We start from the raw sequence: 22950 nt of genomic DNA, 5'->3' as shown, positions 1-22950 counted from the left end.
AGGTGTTCCTCATCATCCTTTCAGGTTTTATTTTTCTTCATAGCCTTAATTATCTTCTAAATTCCACATAATTTACTTTGCTAACAGCACCCCTCTGAGTTAGATGCCATGTTACAGGCATGGAAACCGAACCTCAGAAAGAGTAAGTGACATTCTCAAGACCCTACAGCTGTTCAAGACAGAGCTGGGATTCAAATTCCAATCTATAGGCACTGAGTTCAGAGCCCTCCTGGGCCATATCCAGCACCCCACAGTGAGTTTTGTTTCTGGCCCTTCAAGTGAACTCAGCAAGGGTTGCCAGGCAGGGCCCCCTCTTACTCAACAATGGCCCATTCTTCTCCAGGGTCACCCCCGGTCCTCTAGAACCCCAGAACTCAGAACTGCTGCTGAGGCTGCTGTGGCCTCTGTGTGCCCAGGAAGGGCCGTCATTTCTGCCTGTGGATTTCTTTAGAATGCCCAGCCATCTGCGGGTCCTGTCCTGATCACAAGGAGAAGCCAGGAGCCTCCTCTTCAGGCTACAACCTCCCTTCTTAAGGGCCGCAGAGTTTGTGGCCCCACCCCCAGCACAGCCCCAGCTCAGCCCCAGTAACCCTGGGAGTGGCCTTGGCTTCCTGCAGGTACGAGCTTCAGTGAAAATGGGAAATCTGACTGATGGGCCCTGCCTTGGGAGGCTTTTCTCTGCCAGGTGTCGCCAGTTTAAGTTTTAAGTGTGGGTTTTGGTATAGATGGCTACACATTAGGATCAACTTGAGGACTTTAAAAAAATAGTAACAATGCCCAGACTCACCCAACCCCAGACCAATTGAATTAGAACCTACTGGGTTTGAGCTTGAACATCAGCATTTTCTATTACACCCTCCAAGAGATTCTCAGCATAGTCATGGTTGAGAACCACTGAAATGAACCATGGATGGGGTTTGCTGTGTAAGAATTAAATTAGGCCACTCGTTCATTCATTCAACAAACATTCGTTGAGCTCCAAATCTGGTGCAGGCACTGTTCTGGAGGGGAGAAAACAGCTGTGAACAATGGTATTTACATTATAAAGTTCAAAACGACGACAACAAAGTACACTCAGAAGTAATAATACGAAATATGACGCAACAATGGTGATATGGCAGAGAGTGCTGAAAGCTGAGATGGGGTGAGACAGAGCAGCCTGGGAAGACCCTTCTGATGAGCTTGGATTTGAGCCAGGACCCAAAGAACCAGAAAAGGCTGACGATGTGAGGGAAGGGTGCCCCAGGGAGAGGCAAAGGCCCCAGGTAGGGTGTGCCTGGGAAAGGGAAGAGGCCGGTGTGGCTCCCCAGAGTGCAGGAGGAGAGAGAGAGGAGGAGGGCAATAAGGCCAGATGGGTCCAGAGCCAGTGGGGCCTGGTAGACCACAGAGAACGGTTTGGCTGGTGTGTGGTTTCGTGAAGAGATTGTTAAAAAAAAGAGGCAGAAACTTTTTTTTTTGCACAATACATAAAAGTGAGCACCTTTTAATAGGCAGAGTGGTGTGATGGAATTCCTATGTCAAAAGGAAATCTTGGCCAGGCGCAGTGGCTCACAGCTGTAATCTCAGCACTTTGGGAGGCCCAGGCAGGTGGATCACCTGAGGTCAGGAGTTCAAGATCAGCCTGGCCAACATGGTGAAATCTCATTTCTACTAAAAATACAAAAATTAGCTGGGCATGGTGGCGGGCGCCTATAATCCCAGCTACTAGGGAGGCTGAAGCAGGAGAATCGTTTGAACCCAGGAGGCAGAGGTTGCGGTGAGCCAAGATCATGCAATTGCACTCCCGCCTGGGCAACAAGAGCAAAACTCCGTCTCAAACAATAAAAATAAAAATAAAGGAAACGTCTGATTGTTGTGTGGGGAATGGGTTGAGGTGAAGAGCAAAGAGTAGAAGCAGAGGCAGGATCAATGAGGAGGTTACCACACCCCCTTGGCAGGAAACCAGGGTGACTGAGACACGGAGTCTTTCCATGGCATACTGGTGTAGGGAATGCACACAAGTTGGCACTCAGCACAATATGGCTGGTGACTGGCCCCTCGATTTTGGCTATTCTCATTAATAAAAGTTTCCCATCACAGTCACTCTTCTCTGAGTAGCGGGTAGGGAGCTGATGTTGGAGCTGAGCTTGGACTTTGTGAGGCTGGGGAGATTGTGCTGGGGGACACAGCAGAACCACAGTGGTGTCAGGCTAAAGAAGCAGGTGCCGGGAGAACCAAGGGCCAAGGCTAAGAGAATAAAGGGGCAGGTCAGGGCAGGCTGGAGGTAGGATGGCTGAGAGCGCAGTCCCAGGGCTGGACCAGGGTGGGTGCTACAGTCTCAGGGGAGCCCTGGGATGTTGCAGAGCTGAGCCAGGTATTGTGGGAGAGATTGGGAGAAAAAACAGGAGCAGGGCAGACAGAGACTATTTCTCCCACACTCCCAGAAATGCAAATACAATAGTTCACTTCTTTGCTTCCCTTAGTCAAATGTCAACTTCTAAATGAAGCTTTCCCGTGGTCACCCTATTTAAAATATCGGCTGGGCGCGGTGTCTTATGCCTGTCATCGCAGCACTTCGGGAGGCCGAGATGAGTGGATCACCTGAGGTCAGGAGTTCCAGACCAGCCTGGCCAACACGGCGAAACCTTGTCTGTACTGAAAATACAAAAATTAGCCGGGCATGGGGGCATGTGCCTGTAATCCCAGCTCCTCCTGAGGCTGAGGCAGGAGAATCCTTTGAACCAGGGAGGCGCAGGTTGCAGAGAACCGAGATCGCGCCACTGCATTACAGCCTGGGTGACACGGTGAGATCTTGTCTCAAAAAAAAAAAAAGAAAAGAAAAGAAAATATCAACACTCCTCCCCGACTCTATCACTTTCGAATCTTCTGTTATCCACCTTTTCTCCTTTGCATTACCATCATCTGACACACTACTGATCACATCTATTTATCTCACTATGTTTCCCATCACTAAGATGCAAGGAATATTGTTTGTATCCTTGGCACCTAGAATGGAACTTAACATGTTTTAAGACTTCAAAAATATTTGATGAATGAATGAGTGAGTGAGTGAGTGAACAGGAGCTGTCACTGGCTCCGTGGAGCCAGAGGGAAGCCTGGTGGCCACAGTCTGACCGTGGAGGACTCTCTTTGCCAGGCAGTGGGGCTTGGTCTCTGTCCTGTTCCACCTGAAGCACGGGAAACATTTGAGGCTCATAACCCAGCCCGCCCAGGTTAGCAGGAAACCTGACACCTCCCACTACCCCTTCCTTGATCAGGAACCCAGCGAAGCACTCTGTCAAAGGCCTGGGAGGCGAGGGCGTGAGGACGAGCCCACTGTAGCCCCTCCTGCCTAGCTTTTGCTCAGAAGCTCAGCCCTCCACAGTGGTTGAGCTGGGCCCATGGTTCAGCTCTGTACCCAGCTCTGACTCAAGGTCTCCTCTGTCCTCCAGCAAGTGCCATCCAGACCCCTCAGAGAGGATCTCACAACCTTGAATTTCAAGGTTTCTTCTCTGAAGGCCCCTTGGGGCTTTTGCAGATCTGGCTCCCTCCTGCCAGCCAAGGGATTCTGGGCACCGAGGAGGTTTGGAAGGTTTGAAGGGACTGTCAGGCCTAGAATGGTTCTGGGTGACCCTTACGTTTATATCACAATGAAGAGATTATTCAAGTGCTTTTCTGTAGAATAAAAACCAACTCTCTAGTACTTTGATGTCTCCAGCTAGGCAAAGCCATTTCTCTCACAAGTAAGTGCATCTACGAACAAATAAACAAGCAAGTAAATTATTTCTAAGAACAAGGGTTCTACCTGATGGTCATCACGGCTGTACCAGGCTCAGTCCGGGCTGGTAAGTGGCATGCCACCTGGTGAATCCTGGGACCCTGAGATCATTAGGGACTCAAGGCTGAGCTGACGGTAATGAGCCTTTTGACCGAGACACAGATTTAAATGGTCTGTATCATTCAGCCGTCCAGAAAACCAGGTTATCCACCTGCCCCTCTTCCTTTTCTCCACTTGCCCTTTGTTAGTTTCATTTGACCATGTGCTTCTCAAGCTACAAACTGAATGATAGATTTACCTGGGAGAGCCTTAGGAGACAAAACAATCAATGACAATTCATGGATTTCATTCGGGTCCTGATTTAAACAGACTTAAAATGTATGAGGCCATCAGGGTAATTCGCACACTGTCTAGATATTTGATGATATGATGACATTATTGTGCATTTCATTAAGTATAATAATAGTATTGTGGTTATTGTGTTGTTTTGAAAAATCCTTATCTTTTAAATATTTATAATAAAGTATTTATGGGTGAAATGACATGATTCCCAGAACTGGATTCAAAGTAATCCAGGGCAGAGAGTCAAGAATATAAATAAAATAACAATGGTCATGACTATAAGTGAAGTTGAGTGATGGGTACCTTGGGGATACATTACACCATCTCTCTGTTTTTGTACATGTTCAAAATTTCCCAAATAGAAGTTGAAATAAAACAAAAGAATCATCTGGGGAGCTTTTGAAACATGCAGGTAACTAGACCCCATCCTGGGCAATTCTGAATTAATTGGTCTGGAGTGAGATTGAGTGTCAGTGTTTTCCTAAAACTCCCCAGAGGATTTTCGTGTGTATCTAGGGTTAAAAAGAGCTAATCAAGCAAAAAAAAAAAGATAATCTGATTCCATTTATATTTAAAAATATACATTCAGGCCGGGAGTGGTGGATCATGCCTGTAATCCCAGCACTTTAGGAGGCTGAGGCGGGTGGATCACTTGAGGTCAGGAGTTCAATACCAACCTGGCCAACATGGTGGAACCCCATCTCTACTAAAAATACAAAAATTAGCTGGGTGTGGTAGTGGGTATCTGTAATCTCAACTACTTGGAAGGCTGAGGTGGGAGGATCACTAGAGTGAGCCTCTGGAACTCAGGATGTGGAGGTTGCAGTGAGCTGAGACTGTGCCACTGCACTCCAGCCTGGGGTGCAGGCAAGAGCAAAACTCCATCTCAAAAAAAAATCTATCTTTCTATATATCTTTCTCTCTATAGATATAGATATATTCAAAGGTATGTTTATATAGGTATTTTCAATACTGTAAGGATTCATTCCACACTTCTAAGAGTCACTTTCTCAGCAGTGAGAGAATGGGAGAGATTTTTACTTTCTTCTTGACATTTGTATTGTATTGCTTGAAACTTTTACAAGTGTGTATTATAGTTATGACTTTTTAAATACTTACACTTGATAAAATTTGTTCAAAAATTCAACAGGTACACTGCAAGGTATGAGATGTGGTAAGCTTCCCTTCACAGGGGCATTCAAGCAGGAGCTGGAGGAAGGTGAAGCGGGGACATTGTGGGCAGAGGGATTCCTGGGGGATTGTGATGGGGGATTGAGCCAGTTATCTCTGAGATCCAGAGGCTCACCCTAGGACTCTGAAATGGGACCTTATCTCTGCACAAGTCTCACCTCCTGGCTGGGAAGTCAGTGGGCTTGAGTGGTCTGCATTTGCTTCCGCATCCAGCTGCTCCCATTGGGTTCTTGCTGCTCTAAGGTTCCCCATACAGTCACCACTGGGCCTGAGGTTGACCTAATACTTTGCTTCTTCTCCAGGGCTGCTGCCAAGCTGCAGGCATTGCTGGGAGACAGTGCCCAGGCCACATTCACCCTACGTGAACCGGCTGGACAAGGAAGGGGGATTGATGACGTGGGGCTTCACCACCTGTGTTGATAAGGTCTCTGTTCCTTCTCCGGCCCCTGCAGGACAGCCATGGACCTGCTCTGGATGCCCCTGCTGCTGGTGGCCGCTTGTGTCTCTGCTGTCCACAGCTCACCGGAGGTTAACGCCGGTGTTTCCAGCATCCACATAACCAAGCCTGTGCACATCCTGGAGGAACGCAATCTCCTAGTGCTGACGCCCGCTGGCCTGACCCAGATGCTGAACCAGACCCGCTTCCTCATGGTGCTTTTCCGTGAGTGCCCCCATCCTGGGTGATGGATGGTGGATGGGATGAGGCCTGCCTCCTTGTGTCTGGGGGCCAGAAGAGTTTTATATATTGCTAAACACATAAGAACACCTATTATTTAAAACAGACATTTAATACATATAGACAGCATCATCTTCAATCTCCAGGAGAGAGTACTGCAGGGAGGTTAAGCAAATTGCAATATATTATGCCATCCCTCCAGTTTTGGATTTGTATGTGGCTCCTCTGTCCCACTGAAGAGGAGCCAGGCTTTAACCCCAGGTGTCTATATTATTCTGAGCCTCAGTCTTTCTCCTCTGTAAAATGGGTGTGAACCTAATGACACACTAGATTATAGTGAAGATTAAATGAGATGTGGTAAGTTCCTGGAACACAACTAGAGAGAAATAAATGATGGCAGCCTGGGGCAAGCTGTTGAGACAGGAATTTTTAGACCGTCACTTTTTTGTTTGTTTTGAGACAGGGCCTTGCTCTGTCACCCAGACTGGAGTGCAGTGGCATGATCCCAGCTCACTGCAACCTCCGCCTCCTGGATTCAAGCAATTCTCCTGCGTCATGCACCCGAGTAGGTGGGACCACAGGTGCCCCCCACCACACCCAGCTAATTGTTGTATAATTTCTGTATTTTCAGTAGAGACAGGGTTTCATCAGGTAGGCCAGGCTGGTCTCGAACTCCTGACCTCAAGTGATCTGCCCACCTTGGCCTCCCAATGTGCTGGGATTACAGGCATGAGCAACTGCGCCTGGCTGAGACCATCACTTTTGCTATCAGATTTGCATGCCTGCTTTTTTTCTTTGGACATTTTGCATCAGCAGACATTTTGGGGGACAGAGCTGGCTGCTTCTTCCTGAGGCATTGGGACCGAGCCATGCCCTGGGACAGAATGTAAGGGATTTTCGTAACAACTTCCCCATAGTGAACATTCATAGTGTGCCAGGCACTGTCCTAAGCACTTCATTAAATGTGACATCATTCCATCCTCACGACCCTTTGTGGTGGGTACAATTCATCTCCCTATCTGATAGTTGAGGAAACAGAAACTCAGAAAGGATCAGCAGTTTTCCCAAGGTCACACAGCACATGTAGAGACCACAGACCCCATGTTGTACCATGATTTATATGGCACGATTTAGAGAATTAGACTGCAGGTGTGAACACTGGATTGGAATCCTGTGTTCAGAGCCACTCCTGGAAAATGGCTGGCTCCGTGTCAGTCTCCAAGGCCTGCTTCTAGGACATGCCTGACCAGAACTAGGTTCCCAGAGGCTCGGCAGAGCCTAAGGTTCCAAGGAAGATCAGGGCAGGGGAGGCAGGGCGCCTTTCCCTTCTTGGTTTTCACCTGCTTCCCAAGCTGCCCCTCCACCCACACTCCCCTTTGCTCCTCCTTTTGGCTGTTGTTCTGAGATAGCCCTATCTCCCTTCTCTGTGTGCTGCCCTCTGACCAGAACCATTTACAGACTCCCTTTTATTTCTAGTCCAACAAGTGCGATGTAGTGAGATAAGGTCGGCTTCAGAGGTTCACAGTCCTACGTTCAAAGGCTGAGTTCTGCCACTTACTATCCCGGTGGCCTTGGGCTGGTGACCTTGAGCATTCTGAACTTCTGTTTACTTGACTGTAAAATGGGGAATTTAATAACATTTATAGGCCAGGCGTGGTGGCTCATGCCTGTAATCCCAGCACTTTGGGAGGCCGAGGTGGGAGGCTTTCTTGAGCTCAAGTGTTCAAGACCAGCCTGAGCAACATGGCAAAACCCCACCTTTACCAAAGAGAAAAATACAAAATCAGCTAGGAATGGTAGCACACACCTGAAATCCCAGCTACTTGGGAGGCTGTGGTGCAAGAATCGCTTGAGCCCAGGAGGTCAAGGCTGCAGTGACCCGTGATCGCACCACTGCACTCCAGCCTGGCTGACAGAACAAGGCTGTGTCTCAAAATAAATAAATAAATAAATATGTACATACATAACATTTATAACTCCTAGGGTTATTGTGGGGATTAAGTGAAATCATGTGCTTAGCACAGTGACTGACGCGTAATAAGAACTTAAGATGTTGGCTTCCACTCTCATCATCCTCACCCATTTTCTCATCTGTACAAGGTTAACAATTCCTCTCTTGCAGGTTGTTGTGGTGATGAAAGTGGGCTCAGATACGCAGTACCTTGTCATAGTGGGCCCTCCACAGGCAGAAGCTATCACCATTGGGTTCTTATTCACACCACATTTATGCAGCTCAATGCCAGGCCATGGGTGGACTCCATGGATGTCTTGGTTTCTGCTCTCAAGGACTTTACAGTTTAAGCCAGGAATGTCACAAGGCATGAGAAACCCTTTAAAACAAAGTGTGATAAAGTCATGCAATTAAAATAGTCTAAATTGTACACTTTGGGTGCTCTGAAGTGGAGAAGTAATGGTTTGAACTTGTCTTCAGAAGTGGTTCTTCCAACTGCAGCAGCTGAGTGACCTTCTCTGGCTTGGTTCCCACTCCCTCATGTCCTGGAGTGCGTGAAGGATTCCCAGGCCAATGCAAATGCATCTGGATGCTTGAAGTTTGCCTTGAAGTGAGATACATAGTCTGTTAGGCTTCCCTGTAATGCCCAGTGATAGATAATCAAAGCCAAAGAGTTAGTAGAAGTCATTAAAATTTATGGTTGTTGATGTCAATATTTAATCAAAGACCTCATGCCAAACACTGGTAAATTGTAAAGAATCTCTCTTAACCTGAATCACTCGTACATCTTGGTTCTTATGCAACATCAAGGTTTGGTGCAATGTACATTGGGATCCAGGCAAGCCTGAGTGTAAAGCTGAGTTCTTCCGTAAACTGCGTATGTGGCCTTAGGTGAGTTTCTTCGTGTCTCACTTTCACCTGTAAAGCGAGAATATTGAAAGTGGTATGGTCATTATAGAGATTAACTGAGAGGCTGCCTATTACCTGACATGTGGAAGTTGCTCAATGAACATGAACTCCCATTCTCCCTTGCCCTGTGGCACTGAGGCAAATGCAGTTCATCAACCCTGTATCAGTTAGGACAGAGTTCAACTGCAACTAATTAAGAATCTGCTGACGGTGATGTCTTCATCTGTTTGTGTTGCTACAAAGGAATACCTGAGGCTGGGTAATTTATAAACAGTGAAGGTTTATTTGGTTCACAACTCTGCTGGTTGGAAGTTGGGCATCTGGCGAAAGGTTCAAGCTGCTTCTACTCATGGTGGAAGGTGAAGAGGGAGCTGGTGTGTGCAGCGATCACGTGTGAGAGGGGAACAAGAGAGCGGGGCAGCAGATGTCAGGCTCTTTTTAACAACCAGCTCTTGCAGAAACTAATAGAGTGAGAACTCACTCATTACCTTGGTGACAGCATGAAAACATTCGTGAGGGATCCACCTCTATGATCCAAACACCTCCTATTAGGCACCCCCTCCAACACTGGAGAGCAAATTTCAACATGACATTTAAAGAAAGTCAAACTAACCAAACTATAGCAGCTGGCTGAATCCAAGAGCTGATCTCACACACTGTGTGAAGCGGGATAGGCAGTCAATGCCTGGTATAGCAGCTCCACAGCGTCAGGGACAAGCCTCCTTCTATTTTCTTACTCCCTCATCCTTGACACATTACAACTCATGGTCACAAGATGGCTGCTGTGCTTCTTGTATTGCACTGAACGTTCCAGCTAGAAACAAAAAGGGATGGGCAAACAACACAGGGATAAAATACATCAGCCACCTATGTCCCTTTAAACAATAAAACTTTCCCAGAGCTGCATCCAATCACTTTGGTAACATCTTACTAGCTAGAACTTGGGCCTATGGATGTTTCTAACTGAGAAGTCTGGAATGGTGAATATTTTAGGTTTCCAACCTCTTTAGTTGAGGAAGCAAAACAAAAGGAGGTTATAAATGGCTGATTCTCAGTATTTGCCACAAGATCCAAGGTTATAGGCTAACTTCAATGTGCCAAGCGTCTTATTAGTTCTTTGCATATTATGGGGTCAATTAATGTGAGATCAATGAAATCCCTTAAAGAAATAAATTCTAGAATGTATTGCCCACTTTAATACTCAAACGTCTTCTTTGCTCTAATTTTGACTAGTTATCTTAAAAATCAATGTGTTTCCTGGGAAAGCTAATTGCTATAACAATCTAGGTTCATAAGGGTCCATGTCATCTTAGTCCCAGGTGGATCTGCAGAGAAGCTCTGTTCCATACAATCATTCAGGCACCCAGGCTCCTTCTACCTAGGGCCTGAGCCATTCCTTAGGGCCTAGAGTACTCCACAGAAACCTCTGCCTCCAGCCAGCAAAGGGAGAGGGAGGCCAGGACGTGCCTCTGGGTCAGGCTAGGTCTGGAAATGATGCCCATCTGTGCTACTCAATGTATAGGCCATAAGCCAGCAATGTCAGCTTCACTAAGGAGCTCATAGAAATGCAGACTCTCGCCATTTGCGGTGGTTCCCGCCTGTAATCCCAGAACTTTGGGAGGCCAGTGCGGGTGGATCATAAGGTCAGGAGATTGAGACCAGCCTGGCTAACACAGTGAAACCCCGTCTGTACTAAAAATACAAAAAATTATCCGGGCGTGGTGGCGGGTGCCTGTAGTCCCAGCTACTCAGGAGGCTGAGGGATGAGAATGGCGTGAACCCAGGAGACGGAGCTTGCAGTGAGCCAAGATCACCACTGCACTCCAGCCTGGATGACAGAGCGAGACTCTGTCTCAAAAAGAAAAAAAAAAGAAAGAAAGAAAAAAAAGAAATGCAGACTCCCAGGTTTCATCCTAGATGCACTGAATCAGAATCTACATTTTAATAAGATTCTCAGGTGATTCACATACATTAAAGTGTGGGAAGCACTGGTGTACATCATTTCTACCCACATTTCATTGGCCAGATCACTGCCCTATAGCCATGCTTATCTGTAAGAGAGGTTGGGAAATGTAGTATGACTGTGTACCCCAAGAGGATAAAGAAACCATGCCTGGGGAACCCACAACATTGCCTTCCTTTAGTCACATTGCACCTGCTTTTTGCTATAAAAGCCTTGAAATGACCTTTGTTCAGAAGCAACTCAAGGCTGGGCGGGCTGAGAGGCAGCCTGGTGGAATAAGCTCTTTAAGACAGTGAACCACCAGGAAAAGATTTCTCTTCTGGGCAGGAATGTCAAAAACTATTTTCTCCAAGAGATTGCCTTTATTGACTCTGGCTCAGGCTAGCTTTCAAGGGACAGCTGTTTCTCAAATCCAGTGGACACTTGACAGCCCTCACCTTCTTTGACCTTCTTTGCATATTCATGCCAAGACCCCCTAATGCCTGGTTTCCGTGAACTCAAGTCTCTTCTGGTTCCTATATACCTCTCTGGCTCCTTTTTCACAGTTCTTTTCTATGACTCCTACTCTTTCCCATAACACTGAAACTAAGGCTATAACAGGAAGCCCAGGAACTGAGCCCATGAGCTGGCAGCTGGCCCATGCAGTGTTTAAAAGAAATGAAACATGTCACAATTAAAACTGAATTTGCATCAGCTCTTCAAAAAATCAGAAGATCTGGAAGCACTGGCCCACAGTCCTACACGGTGACAACTGGCTGAAGCTGAGTTGTGATTTTTCCTTGTGGTCAGAGAACATGCTTATCAATTTGCCGTATTCCTGTCCTGCCAACCTCACACTGTCACACTCTCTGCTTTACGCCCATGACATTTGAGTCTATTTCCTTGCCAGAAATTCGGTCTTCCAATCTCCTTCCTCAATCCTTGTCCTTCTCATTTGAGGTATACTCTATGAGTGGTGCTGCTTAAATGAGGAAATTTGGGGATGTGGGAGCATCAAGAAGTCAGTTCCCCTGAGTCCCGGTGCCTCCCCAACTAGGTTATGCTGCCACTTCACGGAAGCATGAATCGCCTTCTTTTTGTACCCTTAACACTTACGGTTCCCACGAGGAATGTCCAATTGGGTCATTTTTGCCTCCATCCAATATTGAACATGCCTGTTGCGTGAAGTTTTGTCAATGTAGTTCCAAGTTTGTGACCTCCCTCTAGCTCAGGCTGTTCATCAGGATGCCAGTTTGATTTTACTTCAGAGCCCTTTGAGCAATACCTTGTAAGAGAAATCCACCCTGGACCATTTTCTTTACATGAGCCTGTGAGCAGGGCAGGCATTTCCACTTTGCTAAAAGACTCCTCCAGCTAGTTCTGCACATCCCTCATCCACACTAGAATTCAGGCCAGCACTTGTGCATCTGTTTCGTGGTTACTTTTACAGGGAAGAGCAGAGAACCTTGCAGTCTTACTCCGCTTGCTGTGGAACTGATAAACTAATGGTTTGCACAGATAAAACATCCAAACCATCTCTTTTGCTGTAGCCCTAATTTCTAATCTGGGACCCTCAATGGAGGTGTTGAAAGGCTTAGAGCCATACATTTACACAACCACAAAACACACCTCAACACATTCCCCTTCCAAAAATGGTGTAGTGGATGGATAAGGCTGGGAAAACTGTCCAGTCCACACGAGAATAGTAGGCTCTGCCCTGTTTTAACCAGGGCAGAAGGGTGAGTTCATGGTTCTTTAATTCTTATGACATAAGAACTGACACTAAATCTGGGGCTACAGAGGGAGCCAATCAATTTCACATTCTTCAATTGCATTCAACAACCACCAACGTGCATACTTCAAAGCTAGAGCCTTTCCACTAGCAGGTATTCCAGAGCAGTGAACTCAACAGCAGCAAAAATTTTCTTATCTAAAAGGGACACTCAATTAATCTCATTACATTTGAATCTTTGATTCCTGCCCATACACAATTAAATTCAAAATGAGTTCTCAAAAAAATTAGCAGGCTTTCTAAAGTGGCCTTTGGAAAAACAAATCACTTGGGGAAAGCACTATAAAAGCTTTCTTTAAGGGTAAATGGGCTCTTCGAAAAAGAGATTATTTTCAGACACTGCCCCCAGGGACCGCCCGAGTCGCTCAAATCCTTAATGGATGACCAGCTTTCTCTTCTCTCTGAGAACTCCAGGCCAAGAGCCAGGGGTTGAGGGAGCTTTCCTCTCAATGTTCCTCACAGTCCCAAATGCCACATGTCCACAACAGACCTCAACATCTTTGATTTGGTCCCAACAATCTGCTGCTTTGTATGTCCTGCCTTCACTGACATTACCACCATCCACTCAGTGTCAAAGTCAGAAACCTCAAGGTTGTTCTTGATTCCTCTACTCTCACATGTAATCCATCATCACATCCTGTGGATGCCACTTTCTAAATCCCTTTGCAATCTCTGTTATCCCCATCCCGCCACCACAGCCTTGGTTCTGGCCTCATTATACCTCACCTGAACCACTGCAACAGCCTCTGAGATGGTCTCCCTGCTTTCTCCAATGCTGTCCTGCAATGCACCCAGAGAGACTTCCTCTAAAATGCAAATCTGATCAGGTCACTCAGTAGCTAAGGTCTTCTGCTTGATCTAGCCCATGGCTACAGCCTCTGGGCCTTTGCACTTGCAGCTTCCATAGTATCCTTCCTACACTCCTTCACCTGGATTGTGAAGTTCATGCCCCTCATTAGTAGGGGCCTTCAGTCCCACTTAGTCTGGCTGGGAGGCCTTCCTATGCTCCCATCGCCTTCTTTTTACCCTCTCTCTCATAGCATTTGCCATGTGGTATCAAAACTGCTTTTCATCATGTACATTGCGTGATGTTGGGGGCCAAATCTTACTCATCTCATGATTCCTAACATTCAGCATTGTGCTTGGAGAATGGTAGGCTTCCATAGATGTTAAATGAATGAATAGATGGGTGAATGAGATTTCCTTTGACCCATAATTTTCTTCATCTACATTAACTTGAATGAATCAAGGAGAGAGGGATTAACTACCATTAGTGGGGAGAGGTCAAGATAAGATTAGGAGCTGTCTAGGGTCCTTTATCGCTTGTCCCTAAGGCAGAGGTGATAAGATTCTGTCCTGGGAGTAGGTTAGATGATGATGGTGAGCATGATGTGGAGATGGTAATGTGGACGGAATAATGATGAAGATGATGATGATGACAATGGTGATGATGGTGATGATAATGGCTATTAACTATGGTGGTGATGATGACAATGGCGACGATGGTGACAATGGCGATGATGGTGATGATAATGGCTATTAACTATGGTGGTGATGATGACAAGGGCGATGACGGTGCTGGTGATAATGATTATGATGATGACGACAATGGCGATGATGGTATTAGTGATCATGATTATTAACTATGGTGATGATGATGACAAGGGCGATGATGGTGCTGGTGATAATGATTGTTATGATGGTGATGACAATGGCAATGATGGTACTGGATATAATGATTATTAACTATGCTGATGATAATGACAATGGTGATGATGGTGCTGATGACCATGATCGTTATGGTGATTATGATGAAAACTGCGATGATAGTGCTGGCGATGATGACTGTCATGATGATGGTGATGACAGTGGTGATGATAGTGCTGGTGATGATGGTTATGGTGATAATGACAACAGTGGTGATGATGATGACAAAGGCCATTTATCAAGCACCTGTGTTTCAGGCACTGCACTTGATAACCTTGTCCCCATCTTGTACATGAAGCATGTAAATGTCAGAAAGATTAGATCATTTGCCCAAGGTCACACAACTGGTAAGTAGTGAAGCCTGGGTTTGAGACCAAGCTTGACACCAAATCTGGTGCAAATTCATCTTCCTACACTGTGCTGATCACTGGAAACTTCATTCCTTCAGTATTTATTGAATACTGGTTATTTGCCAGATATATTGTAGGCACTGAGGATCTAGTGGTGAACAAAACAGGTGATCATCCTTGCCCTCCTGCAACTGACATCCTGGAGACAGAAGACAAAAGATAAACAAATAAATAAGTAAAATATATAGTATTTCCTATGGTTAAAAGTACTATGAAGAAAAATAGAGAAAAGTGATAGGGAATGTATGAGGTGGACGGAGATCAGGCTGTAGTATTAAATAGGATGGCCAGGGACAGCTTCCCTGGAAAGGTAACACTTTAGCAAAGATCTTAAGATGGTGAAGGACTGATCCATGCAGATTTAGGACAGAAGGAACAGCAAGTAAAAATACCCTGGGGTGAGGGAGATTGTACCCATGTGGCTAAAGATATAGGGTTTCTGAAGAGAAGAGAAGTAGAAAATGAGGCCAGAAAAATAGGGAGGTACAGATCTTTTAAAAACGTAAAAGCCATTGCAATGGTCAGAACAAATTGGTGGCTGGCCTCTGAGAAACAAGAAGAGATTGATGACAATCCTGAAGTCCCTATCGACTGTGAGCGCCTCTGTATACTGTGCAGGGCCCTGTGCAATGGGGAGAGGGTAATTCTCAGTATATATTTTTCATGCTTGATCAGAAGTTGGATCTAAAGTAGGGTTTTTCATCCTAAGCCCTATGGACAGTTGACTAGACAATTCTTTGCTTGTAGGGCTGGGGCTGTCCTGTGCATTGTAGAATGTTTAGCAGTATCCCTGGCCTCTATCCACTAGATGCCAGTAGCATCTCTTTTTCCAGTTGTGACAACCAAAATGCCTCCAGACCTTGCAAAATGTCCCCCATTGAGAACGACTGGTCTAAAGAAAGGCAGACTTAAGTTCCTTGTGCTGGCATCAAACTCCAGTTCGCATGCTCATCACCTCCTCATCACCTATCAGCCCCTCCTCTGACTCACATTCACTGCTCAGAGAAGGGAACCTGGGGTTTTCTACTAAAGACCAGGCAAACGTTAATTCTAGGTCCATTAGCCATTAGCACATCTACACACCAAGCAGAGAGTCAGGGAGCCACTGCCTATTCTAACATGGCCCTGAGTCTCATGTGCTTACCCTGAAACCCACGTGAGAGTCCCATAATAGACCTGGAACTTGCATTGGATGGTTTGGTGATGGTCACTGTTGTTCCCTTTCATCAGTAGCCAGAAGATCTTTGGGGTTCCTGACTTCGCCATGGGACCCTCCCTTCCCAGAGAGAATCTGGTCAGAGCAATACCAAAGAGTCTCCTCCTATGTCATCAAAATAGCTAATGTTTATTTGTACCAAAGTTTTGCACACCTTGTCTCAGTTTGTAGGATCACTCTAAGATGTAGGATCTATTAATAATCCCACTTTATGAAAGAGGAAACTGAGTCACAGAGACTTAAAAAAATTAAAACAACTTTCCTGGGCTACAAGCACTGTAAACCACCATAACTGCCTCTGATAAGATAGCCTAACGTCCTGGCTAACACGGTGAAACCCCGTCTCTACTAAAAAATACAAAAAACTAGCCGGGCGAGGTGGCGGGCGCCTGTAGTCCCAGCTACTCGGGAGGCTGAGGCAGGAGAATGGCGTAAACCTGGGAGGCAGAGTTTGCAGTGAGCTGAGATCCGGCCACCGCACTCCAGCCTGGGCGACAGAGCGAGACTCCGTCTCAAAAAAAAAAAAAAAAAAAGATAGCCTAACGAATTTATGTTAATTGAGCATCTAGTATATGGCAGACAATGAGCTAGGACCTGAGAGCTCAGGGCCTGAGAGAAGTTGGGCCCATGGGCGCTCTTGGCCTCACAGCAAAGGGGTCTCTGTCCATCTACAGCCCACTGGGCACTGCTCAGCCTAAGTGCCAATATACATGTGAATTGTCTCCACACCCGGCCAAACTGGCATTTCCAGTTGACCAGGGCAGAATGTAGATGCTGAGACCTGAGGGGTGTATGCATTCATTTCACACCTACAAACTTGGAATTCAAGGTTCCAGAACCCAGAAGGAAAACCAATTTGCAATTTTTTTTTTTTTTTTTTTTTTTTTTGAGATGGAGTTTCGCTCTTGTTGCCCAGGCTGGAGTACAATGGCGCAATCTCAGCTCACCGCAACCTCTGTCTCCCGGGTTCAAGCGATTCTCCTGCCTCAGCCTCCCAAGTAGCTGGGATTACAGGCATGTGCCACCACACCAGGCTAATTTTGTATTTTTAGTAGAGACGGGGTTTCTCCATATTGGTCAGGTTGGTCTCGAACTCCCGATCTCAGGTGGTCTGCCCGCCTCAGCCTCCCAAAGTGCTGGGATTACAGGCGTGGAGTCACCACGCCTGGCCCAATTTGCAAAATTTTTAAAGAAAGAAGCCAGAAAATCAGACTCTAAATTTTAAAGAGTGGCGTTGGCTCTGTAGGTTGTCTCAGCTCTGATGGGAACCACCTGGAACGGAAGAAATGAAAAATGTGCCCCTATCAACCTGCTCCAAGAAAAAGAAAGATTTTTCAGACCAGCTGGCTAATTTGGTCATTTAGAGCATGAACTTTGGAGCTAGTCAGCCTTCAAGTTGACTCTCAGCCTAACCGCATACTAGCTGTAAGACCTCTGAGCTTCCATTTCCTTATCGGTGATATTCCTGCTTGTAATCATAGATAACTCACAGGGTTGTTCTGAAGATTAACCAGGATAATGCATGGAACACTAAGCAAAGTATTTAGCATAGTAAAGGATCAATGCGTGTTATTATTATTACTATTCTCATTATCAACATCGCCATCCATATCATCATCATTATGGTGATGATAGTGACATCATCATTATCATCTTTCCATAGGAAAAGATCCTACATAATCCTAAGTCACTCAGATCAAAACCTCAGAGTCACCCTGGACTCTGCTCTTTCACCGTGTTCCATATCCAAACTCCTCCTCTCAAATCTCTCTAGAATGGAATCACTTCTCAGTCCCTCCATTACCACTCTCCTGGCCCAAAGCCATCACCATCTCTTGCCTGGATTACTGTAGTAGCCTCTGACTGGTCTACCTGCATCCATTCTTTTCCCCCTTTTGTCTAATCTCCATATAATATTCAGAGAAATCCAGTTAAAAAGTAGCTCAGGGCCGGGCGCGGTGGCTCAAGCCTGTAATCCCAGCACTTTGGGAGGCCGAGACGGGCGGATCACGAGGTCAGGAGATCGAGACCATCCTGGCTAACACAGTGAAACCCCGTCTCTACTAAAAAATACAAAAAACGAGCCGGGCGAGGTGGCAGGCGCCTGTAGTCCTAGCTACTCGGGAGGCTGAGGCAGGAGAATGGCGTAAACCCGGGAGGCGGGGCTTGCCGTGAGCTGAGATCCGGCCACTGCACTCCAGCCTGGGTGACAGAGCGAGACTCCATCTCAAAAAAAAAAAAAAAAGTAGCTCAGATCACCACCTGAGGTCAGGAGTTTGAGACCAGCCTGGCCAGCATGGTAAAACCCTGTCTCTACTAAAATAAAAAAATTAGCAGGGCCTAGTGGCGCGTGCCTGTGCCAGCTGCTCAGGAGACCCAGGTAGGAGAATTGCTTGAACCTGGGAGGTGGAGGTTGCAGTAAGCCAAGATGGTGCCACTGCACTCCAGCCTGGGCCACAGAACGAGATCTGTTTAAAAAAAAGAAAAGTAACTCAGATCACATCCACCTCTGCTCCAAACCCTCTGGTACCATTCCATATTCTGGGAAGAGTCAGTCTATTCAGTGGCCTGCAAGACCCTATATCACCTGTCCCCTGGCCCCAGCTCACTCTGCTCCAGACCCAGTGGACTTCTTGTCATACCTTGAACATGTCACACATGCCCCACCTCAGGGCCTTTGCATACACTGACCCTTTACCAGGAATTACCATCTCCTGCTAGATGTCTACATGGCTTACTCTCTCATTTCTTTCCATCTTTATTAAAACATTGCTTCTCAGTGAGCCATCTTTAGCCTCCTACTTAAATTTGCAATTTCCCTAATACTGCCAACCTCCAATTCTCCTGTTCTTTTCCAAAGCACATATTATCTAACTCAGCACATATTTTACTTTGTTATTTTGCTTATTTTCTGCCTTTTCCAGTGACAGCAGGGGTTTTTATCAGTTCACTGTTACATCCCCAATCCCCAGGACAGTGCCTGGCACATGGCATATCCTAAAAGATTCATTGTATGAATGAAGAAATGAATGAATGCATAAAATGAATGAATGACTCTCCATTACTGTTATCATAGGCCCCATCAATCTAGCTCTCAGAATCCAGCATTCCAGTTGCCACAATCTCTTTCTGTCACTTACGTTTCAGACACCCAGGGGCACTGGGTTGTGTGTGGAACCTCTGAAATTTGCTCTACCATCTGGACAATCATTCCAAGTGTTTCTCTTGCCCTGAGCTTCCGCCCTTAGAAACTCAGATTCGGATTCTATGTCAATCAGCAATCCTGAGCCCAGCATGGCCACATCCAGGAGGAAGCCGGGGAGAGCCTCAGGGACCCGAGCAGCCAGCAATTGGCCAGTGCATGCTGGTGATGATGGATGGGGAGTATCAAAGGCGATGGCGGTGACAAAGCAGGCAGTGGAGGGGCATCGATCCAGGAGGGAGGCTCAAAGTCCCCACTTCCCGTCCATTGACCGGGAGTTTAATGAAAGCGATCATTCACTTTCCGGTCCCAGGCGTGCTGACCAGCAACTGGGCCTGCGCCAGCTGTCCCGCGGCCCTGCTTTCTGAACTGCGCTTTACAAAACACCTCTCTGTTGGACTTGGAACTTGCCCTCCGCAGCAGAGGTGATTTGCACTTTCTCCAAGTGCTCCAGATGGACGGAGGGGGTGGGGGGCAGTGAAAAAGATAAAATGTTTCGGCTTGAAAGGCAATCAATGACCCGCTGCCCTGGCTCAGCCCCCTTCCTCAGTCGTGGGGTAGCGAGGGACCTGCAGCCTCACAATGTTATCAGGAGGAAGAAAGGCAAACTTGGGCGCCTTTTAGTCCCCTCCGTTTAGCCAGAAAAGCCTCTTCCACTGCCAAGGTCACGTGCCAGCTCCCTGATACTGCTTCCAAAAGAGGGCTTCCCCACTCCCTCCCCACTGTCCAGCGACGTGAGGGGCCAAGGCGTCCAGATCAGATCGCTTAATGGAGAGTTTCAGGTCTCTTCGATTTCCCCCATGCAAGAGGGTGGGCTCAGTGGAACACCATAACCTCCCCTCTCCCTGCCCTTCCCACACCTGGCCTTCCTTACCTAGGAAAGTCCCCTGTCCAATTACATGCTGGGCAACTGCCGAGGCCCAAGTTGGCCTGTTAGCTCCAGGAAGTTCCACCAGATGGCGTTCATAAGCTCTCATGAACTCTGTCTCACCATAATTTCTGACCACAGAATTTTTTAAAAACAAAAAATTTTAATAGTTTGGAAAATTTCCCTCTAGACTTCTTCTGCTCTCTGCATACACTTCTTAAAAATTCCATAAATGTGATCATCGTGTCTATGCTATTGAGTGGTTTGTTTTTGTTTATTTCAATAGCTTTGGGGGTACAAGTGGCTTTTGGTTACACGGATGAATTGTATAGTGGTGAGGTCTGAGATTTTAGTGCACCCATCACCTGAGTCATGTTCATTCTACCCAATAGGCAGGGTTTTTTTTTTTTTTTTTTTAACCCTCACCCTGCACTCAGCCTCCCCGAATCTGAGTCTCCAATGTCCATTTTACCACTCTGCATGCTTTTGTGTAATCATTGCTTGGGTCCTGCTTTGACCACAGAAATTTTACCATAATAATGGAAGCAGTAGTAAGAATGCATCATGTACTTAACTTGTGCCAGGCATTATGCCAAGTGTTTACGTGCGTAGTGGAGGTTAGAAAAGAAGAACTCTACAGCCAGACGGAGTGGGCTCTTATCCTGGCCATACCTCCACTGTCATAGGGCCTTGGGCAAGTAAGTCATTTGTTGTGCCTCAGTTTCCTCAGGTATAAAATTGATACAATAATAATACCTACCCCACAGAGTTATAGAGAAGAGAAAATGGCTTAAGGCACATAAATCTCTTAGAAAACAATAAGCAATTATAGCCGATTGTGATATAAACCTCATTTAACTCTGACAATTCCTTGAAGTAACTACTATTATTTTCCCCCACTTTACACAAGAGAAAATTGGAGCTCAGAGAGATTGAGTAAAGTTGACCACAGTTGTATTGTTTCCAATGCTACTGAATCAAAAGAACCTTGATAGACATCTCCCAGGTTGTCCAATTTCATGAACCATTGTGTCTCACATCCTGTCACATTTATGAAAATTCAGCCATTAGCAGCTGAGCACAAGAAAGGTTCCGGGAGCTAAGCAGGTCCAACAAATAATCCACCGTTGGAGACGGGGAGCGAGGAAAGGCTCTCTCAAATTTTGTTTTCATTCTCTTTCAGACAACTCATCCTCAAAGCAATCCAGGAACTTGGCGGAAGAGCTGGGCAAAGCTATGGAGATCATGGGCAAAGGCAAGAATGGGATCGGCTTTGGCAAAGTGGACATTACCATAGAGAAAGAGCTTCAGCAGGAGTTTGGGATTACCAAGGCCCCGCAGTTGAAGCTGTTTTTTGAGGGCAACAGGTCGGAGCCCATCAGCTGCAAAGGTAATGGTGCTTGTATGTCACATTTGTTTCATGCTCATGGAAAGTCCACTTAACAGCCATAGGGTAAAGGTGGGAGGCTATGCTCCATGCAGCCTCTCAGGGACCCAGGCTCCTCCAGCTTGTGACTCTGCCCTTCTCTAGGGTCTTAGAGCCACCTGCTCTTTCCTCCGTATCCAAACAGCAGCTTGGGTAAGGGGTAGAAGGTCACCATGAGTACTGCTCATGGCCCTGGCCATGAACAGTGGGAAGTATCACTTCTATTCACACCCCATTGATCAGAATTCTGCTACATGGCCCGAACCAACTGCAAGAAAGGCTGAGAAATACAGTTCAGTTCTGTCTTTAGAAAGAAAACGGGTTCAGTGAATATGTAGCTGCTTCTACTACAGCTTGCAGCTCAGCTGATGGGCCCTAGAAACACCAAGAGGTGGGAGGGTGGGGTGCATGGCTTAGAAACCAGACACCAGAGATTAAGTTCTAACTTCACTTCCCACTCCCAATCTTCGACTTTAGAATGACTTTGACAGAGTCCTAGGACTAGGGAAGCACTAGTTAGCCAAAAGGGAAATTGGGAGATGATGGAACAAGACAGGTTTGGGATGCAATGTCTACCAAACACTTTAAGTTCTATCATCATATTTTTCATTCATTGATTAACTCATTCATTCATTTATTCAATATCCATTTATTGAAAAGCAACCATGTGCCAAGACCTATGTTGATGTTGAGGATGTATAGAGAATAAGGTACTAGTATGGCACATATGGTAGTCCCAACTTTTAGAAAGTTACATGTATGAAGGCATTCACGGATGCAGGATGGATAAATGGATGGAAGGATGGAAGCAACAAAACTGATGAGCACAGAAGCGCCTGTAACAGCTGTGCCAGTAGAATGTTCCCATTATATGTGTTAAATTATTGAGTCTTGAGTAACAGAAACTGCCTTCCACTGGATCTGGTGTATAGCCAGCTTCCAATAAGCCAGATTCAGTGTTATTTGCAAGAAACACACATCCGGGGGCTGCAGGATGCTTTGCAGTTCTCAGAACGGACACAAGAGGGCACAAAAGACACAGGATAGACCCAGAGGACGGCACCTCAAGAGAACCTCAGAGCAGTCACCTAAGGGCAGGGTTGCAGCTCCCAGCAGGCTTGTGGGGGGGGGGGGTGGTGGCTGTGTGGGCGAGAGAAGACGTGGGGAGGGAGGGCGAGAGAAGACGTGGGGAGGGAAGCAACAGAGGGTGCCGTTTCCTATGGATACCAGGGGATGACCCTCAGTAAGGGGGACTCACTGACACCAGCAAGGAGCCCTTTGTGATGTGTTTGCTCTGGGGAGAGCTATGAAGAAATGAGAGGCCCTAGGTCATCGGAGCGCATGACTGCTAATGGAGTGGCCCAGGTGCTGCGATGACCTTCCTTCCTGAAGGGCAGGAGAGACCTGACTCCACTTAGAGGCGACAAAGTAACAATATGGCAACTTCCAGACTGTGGGTGAAACTAGCAGAGAAAGTCCCCAAGGCATTTGACCTCTGAGCCCCCTTCATCAGGGAAACCAGTGCCTGGGACCTCTTCTGCCATACAGGAAGCTTCATCAT

At 46.5% G+C, this 22950-nt stretch overlaps 1 protein-coding gene across 1 annotated transcript in view; it reads left to right on the top strand.

The window, feature by feature from the left end:
• The first annotated feature begins 371 nt into the window (after positions 1-371).
• The window catches only part of PDILT (protein disulfide isomerase like, testis expressed), a 44982-nt gene continuing 22403 nt past the window's right edge, over positions 372-22950 (top strand). The window contains exons 1-3 of the mRNA XM_023225059.1: positions 372-617; positions 5743-5951; positions 21147-21353. Coding sequence (XP_023080827.1) covers positions 5750-5951; positions 21147-21353 — 409 coding nt within the window. The 5' untranslated portion in view covers positions 372-617; positions 5743-5749. The remainder of the gene's footprint in view (positions 618-5742; positions 5952-21146; positions 21354-22950) is intronic.

Source organism: Piliocolobus tephrosceles, chromosome 17, assembly GCF_002776525.5.
Source record: "Piliocolobus tephrosceles isolate RC106 chromosome 17, ASM277652v3, whole genome shotgun sequence".
NCBI lineage: Eukaryota > Metazoa > Chordata > Mammalia > Primates > Cercopithecidae > Piliocolobus > Piliocolobus tephrosceles.
The sequence above is the reverse complement of the archived record's forward strand: the minus strand, read 5'-3'. Positions and strand labels throughout refer to the sequence as shown.